Here is a 9,823-nt window from a genome sequence, read left to right as displayed (position 1 = left end):
TTAGACTGCTTAACGGATGGAACTAACATTACAACATTGTTGGGGAAGAGCAGCAGCTGCTGCTATTGATGTTGAGAAAATTGTTCAAGCTTTAAATGGTGGTCTGGCAAGAGTTCCTTGGAGGTTAGTTTATTATGTGAACCAGGTAAAACAGATTGCTTTGAAATTTGGTCAGGTCGAATTCTCATCCATTATGAGAGGGCAAACGAAGTTGCCCGTCGACCGGAAACTGAATTTTACAGTGAATAATTGATTGTTACTAGTGGTTGATGCAGGAGAAGTTGCAGATTTAAAAAGAAGCTTGTTGGGCAGGAAATATTATATGGAACCATAAAAACCCTAGGAAGACTTGTTTTGTTCTCTGGCAAGCTGGCATAGGTTAGACCACAATCAATACTTCAATTAATATGTCAGTGGAATTCAGAAGCCTTTTGACGGAGAAGCATAGTGGGGACCGAAAACTTTGATAGTGCTTTCCAAAACCGATTAATGATGCAGCAATAATGAGTGCCAAGTTTATTGCTTCCAACTTTGGAAGTATACAGTGGCGTTTCAGTTATGATTTGTAATGGTATAGTAGTAGTTCTCTGGCAATCTTTCCATTTTCTCCTTTTGGGAAGAATCCACCGGGAACATGTTCGCTCCCAGTTGCATATACAATCCTCAAAACTTCACGCGGTGTTCCAGCGTAAGATAGGGAATTATAGTCAGCTGACAACAAGTTGCTGGTTGTTCGATTCTCTGCTCCCAAGTATGGAGGCACACGGATACCTTCATCTTTAATGCCGCACATCCCTAATGCATTGCTCAGCGCTGAGACACGCTCTGTATATTTGGCGACAGTGTGATCATATGGGTACACTTTATAATCTGCCCTCTCGTACAGATACTTCCTTATGACAGCGTCCTGCCCTGCTGCTACTCCTAATAAATCTGCTAACAGCTGCAACAACACACACCAATATGCAGAACTTATATTACATAAAAATTAACGTTCAAATATGAACGACAATGAACTGGACAAATTATACTACCTCTGATTTCAGGACGAGCGATTTTTTTCACTTTTTTAATTTACGATATTTTTAGATAAAAGTTGAAAAGATGAAAGTGTCATTTTTTCTGAGACGGAGGGAGTGTATAATGGTATAACTAGAGTTTGTACCCTTTTGGTTTTCCATCCCTTGATGAATGGATTCGCACCAACGTAAGTGTTAATTCCATAGTATGGAATCACGTATGCAGCCAACATGAAATTCAGGGTGTTTGCGTATGGATCAAACGGAGGATCCAGAGGATATCCAAACGCATTATTCATTATCTTAGCAAAAATACTAGCACTGAGATCCACCAACGGCCTTGGAAATCCACCAACTGTCGTTTTAATAGCCCTAATAATATAAACAATGCCATAGTTATGAATTGGACGAGAAAAAAAATGGAGGAAAGCTGCAAAAATCTACCTTATATGGCCAACTTGTTGATATCCAAACTCCTCGATAATACGGCTAACAAGTTTATCAAGATTAGCCTAGTTTAATTGGGGGCCATAACTTCCAATTGGGGGCCATGGAATTTTGTTTGCCCCCAAAATTTTCAGGGATGTAAATATCGCAATATGAATATACTATTTTACCCTTCACTAACTGAAAATCAGTTTCACTAATTAACTACGCTAATTAAGACCCCTGATCTATATATCCTAATTAAATCAAAGAGAAAATCAGTTTCTCTTTTATCTTCATCTTCCTCTCCTTCCTTTCTCTTCTCCACCTCCACCATTAACGACTCCACCTCCACCGAGGAAAATTCTTCGAACTGATTCATCGCGTAATCGTCGATGATAAAACTTTAATCGACGATTAACTTCTTCTACAAATATGGCTAAAACAAAGCAAACCGCTCGCAAAACACTTCAAATTCCTAATCTTGTAGATACGGTGAATGCAAAGGTGTACGTGCGAAGAGCTCCTGAAGCAAGCAAATCGAAACCCAAAAAGGGAATGGCTCCAATTAGAGGGTACGTGAACTTAAACCCACCTCCTATTCGATGTTTTGGTTGTTTTTTGATTGTGTAATCGAGATTGGTAACTGAAAAATAGAAGTTACAGAGTGAGAGTCGTTAGCATCGAAGAAATAATACCCTAACGACTCTTACATTGCATGCTTTTTCTATGAAAAATCGTTAACCTGTTAGTGTAAATATGACGACCCTTGTTCTGCTACTTCGACCTTTTGTGCCCTAGAATAGAGTCGTCGCCATATTAGGTTGAAGATGACGACTGTAGTTTGACGACCCCAAATTAGTGCGTAACGACTCTGGGTTGAACTTGAACTGCCTTCTGTTGGAGAAAACGATAGAGTCGTCAGTAGTATATAATCCCTAGACTAGAGTCGTCAGTAATCTATAATCCCTAGAGTCGTCATCTCTTTTATAGGGTCGGCAGTTACTTGTTTGACAACCCAAGTTTAATCTTTAACGACCCTTTAAGGACCAAAATCATCCTCATTGTCCAATTTTTGCAAAGAGTCGTTACCTTATAAATTACAGACGTTACCTTGTAATGAAGAGTCGTTAGTTGTTAGAGCATATCATTGACGACTCTTTAACTGATAGAGATAAAGTTGATGTCTTATAAAAAAAAATTTCGTGTTTGGAATGTAGTGACAAGAAAACGAAAGACAAGGTTGAAATCACGAAAACTCCTCCTTCGAAACCTCCCCGCAACGATAAATACTTACTTGCCGGTCCATTGCGCGGAAGAAGGCCGAGTGAGGTATCATTTTCTATCACCGAACCAAGAGACAAAGGTAATGAGTTGTACGATTCGTCAGAATCAGACACTCTTGTTGTTTCAGCTAACACTAGTGCTGAAGAAGAAGATGAACAATAAGAAGAGCAAGTAGATGAGGAACAGGGTGTAGTTAATGAGATACAAGAAGAAGAGATTCAAGAAGAAGAAGAGAAACAAGAAGAAGAGCAAAAAGAGGAGGAAGAGGGTGAAGGTAATGGTAGTGGTGATGATGAGGATGATGGTAATCAGGAGGAACAACATAAAGGTAATAATGGCGGTGATGATAATGATGATGAGGAGGAAGAGAATGAAGGTAATGATGATGAAAAGGATGAAGGTGGTGATGATGGTAAAACCACTGTTGAGGATGAGGAAGAGAATGCAAAGGCGAAAAAGTCGGTAAAGAGGGTTAAGAAGGATGGAATAGATATTGCACCCAGTGCGAGACACATTCCCGCTACTCATTTGATGTTGCCTCCTCTTCGAGGTGGTAAACTTAGAGGAGAACCTAGAGATGGGGGCAAAGTTCTATTTGAATATCCTGGATCGTGGGCTCATTGCATTAGTGAGACAATCGTAAGAATCCCAAATTTGCTTGTTATTTGATTAGTTGGTGTTAACTTGTTTATGTTTTGTTTTTTAAATACATGTTTGTTTATGTTTTGTAGGATCATAAGGATGCCACACGTCTTTTCCGTCACCAATCTTCTTTCAATAAAATGGAGTTGTGGCTGCTAGAAGGTGAATGTGCAAGAGTTAGAAATTTGGTTCAAAACTCAGGTTTGTACAATGTCGTTGTGAACTCTATGATTGTGTATGACAAGGTCGCAGTATCTAGTTTCTGTGAAAGTTATCACGCTGAAGTTGACACATTCCAACTTCCTTTTGGTGAGATGGAGATAACTCCTGATGACGTAGAACAGATATTAGGGTTGCAGGTCGAAGGCAAATCAACCGGTGAGAAGTTCAAGAGAAGGCCTAGTTGGGAAGACATCTATACATGGACCAAGAACTTGTTTGGCTGGGATTCCGAGAAGACTAATGGGCTTTTCGAGAAGGGACCTAAGTACCCGAAGAAAGAGTTCAAACTTTTAGATATTAGGAACATGTTTTCTGGGACAGAAAAGAAGGAAAAAGAAGGAGGTCTCTCTGATATGGAATGTCGCTATGCGGTGGCTGGGTATTTGTTGTATGTCCTTGCGTCGGTTACATTTCCTGACAGCAAAGGTAATCGGGTGAGCGCCAACCTTTTTCAGCTTTTGGATCCCTTGGAAGATGTGAGCAAGTACTCTTGGGGGACTGCCGTAATTGCACACCTGAATTGTCAGCTTTCTCAGGGATCTCGCAAACTAACTTCTCAAATTAATGGGAATTTGGCTCTAATCCAGGTATTTGGATTGATGTAAGTTTTCTTATTTTTGTACATTTTAAAAATTGAATTATTTATGTTTATTTCATTGGTTGCTATAGGTGTGGATTTATGATCATTTCCCATCATTGATCAAAGATAATGAAGATGTGGAACTCAACCCAAAATGGAGCAAAGGTAGTCCAACGGGAACCAAATACTTGTTCACTGGTTCTCAAGATAGGGAACAAACTGATGCGTTGATACAAATGCGTCAAAAACTTGACAACATCACGGCTAAAGAGGTAGTCTTCAATCCGTACAAGAATAATAGATGGCGCAATGGAAGATGTCGTGTATTACCATGGCCCTTTGTTTCACCCTAACGGTTTTTCAATGTATAATCCGATAAGAATCATGCGTCAACTTGGTTTTATTCAAGATTCACCCGATGAGGATTATGTACCTCAGTTCAAGCACAAGTTGGAAAAGTGCGAGGCTGACTAAGCGGGTATAAAGGTGGCTTATGAACCTGAAGTTGATGTCAAGCATTGGAATGATAGATACTCTAGGCTTGTATACATCTCATGGTGGATGCATGCGGATGAAGGTCATGAGGCAACACCGGATTACGTCGAATGGTATGAAGGCTTCTCCCATGGTAGGGTGATATGGGTAGATCCGACTCCGGGTAGGAGGACCAACAGAGCATCCACCTCTTCTTCTTCTCAAGTCGACAGTAGAGATGCTACTTCCATTCTGACACTAGTGGTGAGTATTTAATTTTGTAATTGTGTTATTCATCTACATATAAGAGAGTTAATGTGAAATTGTTTTTGAATGCATATAGAGGGAGCGAATGAAGCTTCTTGTCAAGGCTTTTTGTTGCTCGGCTGACAAAGGGGAAGTGATGGATCCTACGGAGCAATGCCGGTACGCTGATTACTGCACGCAAATTGAAAATCCAAATGCAAAGAAGATGTTCAAGGAGCTGGCTAAGGAAGGTAAGAGGAGCCGGAAATCACGTAGCCAAAGAGCACAAGAAGTTGCTGAGCATGTCCAAAGTAGCCAACATCATGATGAACATCCCTTAGAGGTACAAGAAATTACTAGAGAAGATGTCGGTTCCCCAGAGGGTGCTCCTCCTAAGAAAAGCCGGAGAGTTAGCAGGTTAGGGAGGCAGTAAGGTGGTGGTCGAGGTTGAGATGGTCGACTTCAACTTATGTTAATTTTACTTTAGGAATTGAACTTAAGTGTGTGTTGAAACAACTTATGTGTTTGGTTTGGAGTCTTTGTTTCGAGTGATTTTATGTTTGGTAAATCCTGTGTTTGTTGAAAATACTATGTTTTCAAGTATGCTCGTTAAAACCATGTAGTACTCGAATGCAGACAACATTTCCCTTCCTCATACCAAGGGTCGTCATCTTCGTTTCCTAGTACTTTGACGACCCTAATTGTATTTACCACTTCAACACACAGAGTCGTTAATATCCTCAAATAGAGATCTAACGACCATTTTCCCAAAACATCCAGGAGATGGAAAGAATATTTCCGGATAGAGTCGTCAGTGTTTATAATGAAATCAATGACGACCCTTGGTTAACAAAATATATCTAGGAGGTTTGAATTTATTTGGCTAGAGTCGTTAGCTTTTTCATGTCAATGACGACTGTTTGTTGGATTTAGGAGTCGTTACTCTGCTATGGATACCTGTTGCCATTAAAAAAAAGCTTTCATGAGGTTGTTTTCAATTGATTTTTCACCTTGATATGTTCCTCTACTTATAGAATAATTTGTAACGGCTATTTTTTATGGGAAAAAGTGTATAGAAAAAGAGTCGTTGGGGTTTTTGCAAACAGTCGTCATTGTATACACTATCAATATGACGAATGTTGTATAATCCACTACAGTCGTTTAGGTATTTGAATATATAACTGACGACCCTATGTTGAAAAACCTTCCAGGAGACAACCTAATTTGGACCATTAGAGTCGTTAGGGTATCTGAAAATACCAATGACGATCCTATGTTGGGAAAACATTCAGGAGACAACCTAATTTGGTCCATTAGAGTTGTTAGGGTATCTGAGAATATCAATGACAACCTTATGTTGGGAAAACATCCAGGAGACAACCTAATTTGGTCCATTAGAGTCGTTAGGGTATCTGAAAATATGACTGACGACCCTATGTTGGGAAAACATCCAGGAGACAACCTAATTTAGGACATTAGAGTCGTTAGGGTATCTGAAAATATGACTGACGACCCTACAATTATTAAAACCTTCCAGGAGACCACCTAATTTGGACCATTAGAGTCGTTAGGGTTTCTATATATATTAATGACGGCTCCAAGTTGGGAAAACATCCATAAGTTTAACTGATTCTTATGCCGCAAGATAAAGCGCATTGTATTCATTAGGCACTCTTCAAAATACAAATATTAGGGTTCAAGATACAACCATTATCAAAAAGTATGCTTAAAAATGCAATGCATAGTTTTAAATGTACATCTTGTCTCACGATTCATCGCCCATGTCTACGTAAACCGGGGTTGGGCCCATAGCATTCCAAAGGTTCATTCCATACTCGTACTGATTTGTCCACTCCTTGGTGTAGTCTTCCCAATCACCATAGGCCACCCTAATTGTTTGATTTGAACAATTACGCACATATTCTCTTTTGCCTTGGAAATAATCCATTCCTTGACCTCAACCTTTGTTTTCCACGTCTACATTAAACAAATAACACGTTCATTATAAAACACTAATTAAACAATTTTCGTATGGATATACATTGACTCAAACAATAAAAACGTACCAAATCGGTCATATATGCTTGGGAGGTATCCGGGCTGACAGTGTCGAGGGGTTCAGGTTGAGAGCTCACCCGTACAACCAACTACAGAAAAAGAACAACAAAATCAGTATAGGGTCGTCACTCTGTAAGATGTTAATATGACGACCCAGACAGTCGTCAACATAATTTACAGGTGAACGACTCTTTAAGTCGTCACCCAGATTTTCTGTAGAAAAACGACCCTTTTCTCGACGTATGACGACTCTTTTTTATAAAGTGACGACTCTACATTGATAGATATAACCAACTCTGCCCAGTTTTCACCTTGAATCGCCACCTTGTATACATATAAAATAACGACTCTAAGAGTCGTTCTCTGGTACATATGAAGAGTCATTTGGTTTTAATCTTTACGGATTAACGATTCATGTTAGTGGTTGCATTTATTTTTGAATTTAACTCAAACAAATGTGGTTGAGGCAGTTTGGTCGCTCCATTTTATATACAGAGGCCCATATCTCACCTATTCCATATCAAAACCCAAATTATCAACCTCCTCTTCTCCTTCTCATTTAATTACATTTAAGAGCAAAAAAAAAGAGAAACATCATGACTCCATTCACTAATGAAGAGAATTGTGCCATTACAAGAGCTTGGAAAACAGTCACTAACCACTTTGAAAGTCTAGACAAAGACATTGATGAAACATCAGATGCTTGGTGGAACCGCGTATTCATCGTTTTTGTGGGATGGACGGAAATTGCAACTCAAGGTCTTTGAAACAAGTCAAGGAACGCTTCCAGAAGATACAATTCGAGTGTGATGTTTTGAAAAGAGAACTTAAGGATGTTAGGGAAGCCTTTCCGGATATGCTGAGTGTTGTAAGAGTAAGTATTTGAATAAGAGGTAAAACTTATAAAAAGCTTTGATCGATACTAACTAAGTATATTTGCATTTTCAGTTGGGGAAGGCGTATCGCTATTACGAGGAGCTTCGTGGGGAAAAGTTTGAGCTCCACGATTGCTACTTTATCTTGGATGGCACTAGATATAACTACACATATATGATTAAGTGTATAAGTGCACCTTTATTATCTATTGTATTTCATTTCCTTCAACGCAACGTTATGCGAGATGTATGCCTTTTACGATTCAATGAAATGATTCTATGAAATCAAAAATTATGAGAATCTAGTGCAAGGGTCGTTACTTTATATAACTAATCAAACTAACGACTCTAAAAGAAATTAGTAATTGATAGCTAGGATCGTCATTTCATATGGATACATGTATTATGACCCTAAGTGTTACTTTTTACAGAGAGTTTTGGTTTTAGAGTCGTCTATGTGTAAACAAAACAACAGAACGACTCTAAGTGACCTAGTTAAAAAGGGTCGTCAATGTTTAGCACACTACCCTAACGATTTTTCATAACCTGGAAAAGTTGCAGGTTTGGGTCGTTATTGGTAGTGTCAAAATACTGACGACCTCAGAGAGTCGTTTGGGTATACACCCCCCAACTATGACGACCCTTTCTCTGAGTTTTTCCATAGCGTGGATGATTCGACCACTTGGAGCACCATTCAGACAATTTGAAGAGTATAGGAAGTTTACCTGATTGTTTTGGCCTTGGGGTTCCTCATTTTGAGTGTTGGTTCCTTCATCTTGAGCAATGGGATCTTCATTCCAACCATTGTTCATGCCTTCCTCTATCAACATCTCCTCATCAAACATCCAACCCATATCATTAGTTGAGACAATCTTACCATCAACACAATCATTGTTGTTATTTGAAGCTTCACCAATCTCATTCCCTCTACTTGAATCACCCATTTGTAAAAACCCTAGGTTTTCCTCTCAAAACTCCTCCTCTTCTTCTCAACACATAAAACACATAAAACACATTTTCCATAATTTTTTTCCTAAAATCAGATTTTAATCTAAATACACTTACCACACTAATCAAACTAATTAATTCCTAATACTAATCATATAAGGGCAGTTTTGCCATTTAGAAAATATTTTTTTAAGGGGTGACCCAAATTAGGATTGGGTGACCTTTTTTGTCCCGTAGTGCATGGCCCCCAATTAGAAGTTATGGCCCCCAATTAAACTAGGAAGATTAGCTTTCTGTGCTCCAATCGGCGGTGGTCCGCCCATTACTAATTCCGGAGCGACTTTATCAAGACCACAACCCAGTGCTCCATACAAGTAAAACTCAGCTAGCAAGTGCTCGAGATTCAAAGAAAACTGCAGCAAATGGACGTCGTCCACGTAAATTGCAATTGGTTCTACTGATAGAGGAAAACCTACCGAGTCCATGATCGAAAACATGAGCATGAAGTATACATATTTTAAGATGGAAGTGAGGATGCTGAGATAATTCTTCTTCTTTGAGTACTCAAATTTATTGTGACTAAGGCCGGGTCTAATCGTAATCCAAGATTCAAGCTTTTTCTTGGATCCACGTCACCAAAATACATCGCCCGGGCGTAGTGGGGATCCGAGATTCATAGTAGATACGCGTTTTGAATCTGCACAGCACGCATTTTCTAACTGCGTGTCATTGGAAAACTCAAATACGGCAGTTCCTAACAGCGTATTGACCTTGTTGACCGGTCAACCTGCGGTTTCAAAGTGCGTGGTCAGGAGAACCCCTAAATGTTACAGATGCCACACTCCTTCTCTTTTCTTACTTTCTCTCTTAATCCTCCCATAGAACCTCACTTCTCATGGGTTGATTGAAGATGATTTAGTGTTTTCTAGCCTAAAATATTTGGTGATATTTTTGGGAGATTTCATCAACAAATCAACGCAAGGTATGAAATTTTAATTTTCATTGATTTTGTTGATTTTGGGTTTTTGAATTTAGTTATAAAGGAT

General features: G+C 39.1%; 1 protein-coding gene across 1 annotated transcript; it reads right to left on the bottom strand.

The window, feature by feature from the left end:
* Positions 1-556: 556 nt before the first annotated feature.
* On the bottom strand, positions 557-9,262 carry LOC113278763 (desiccation-related protein PCC13-62-like). Its single transcript, XM_026527516.1, has 4 exons — positions 9,068-9,262; positions 1,464-1,531; positions 1,166-1,391; positions 557-943 (listed from the first exon to the last, which is right to left on the bottom strand). Exons 1-4 carry the CDS (start codon positions 9,260-9,262, stop codon positions 557-559), a joined length of 876 nt encoding a protein of 291 aa, XP_026383301.1.
* Positions 9,263-9,823: the final 561 nt, after the last annotated feature.

The sequence above is a fragment of the Papaver somniferum genome, chromosome 5 (genome assembly GCF_003573695.1).
Source record: "Papaver somniferum cultivar HN1 chromosome 5, ASM357369v1, whole genome shotgun sequence".
NCBI classification, from domain to species: Eukaryota; Viridiplantae; Streptophyta; class Magnoliopsida; order Ranunculales; family Papaveraceae; genus Papaver; species Papaver somniferum.
This window is presented reverse-complemented; position numbering and strand designations above follow the sequence as displayed.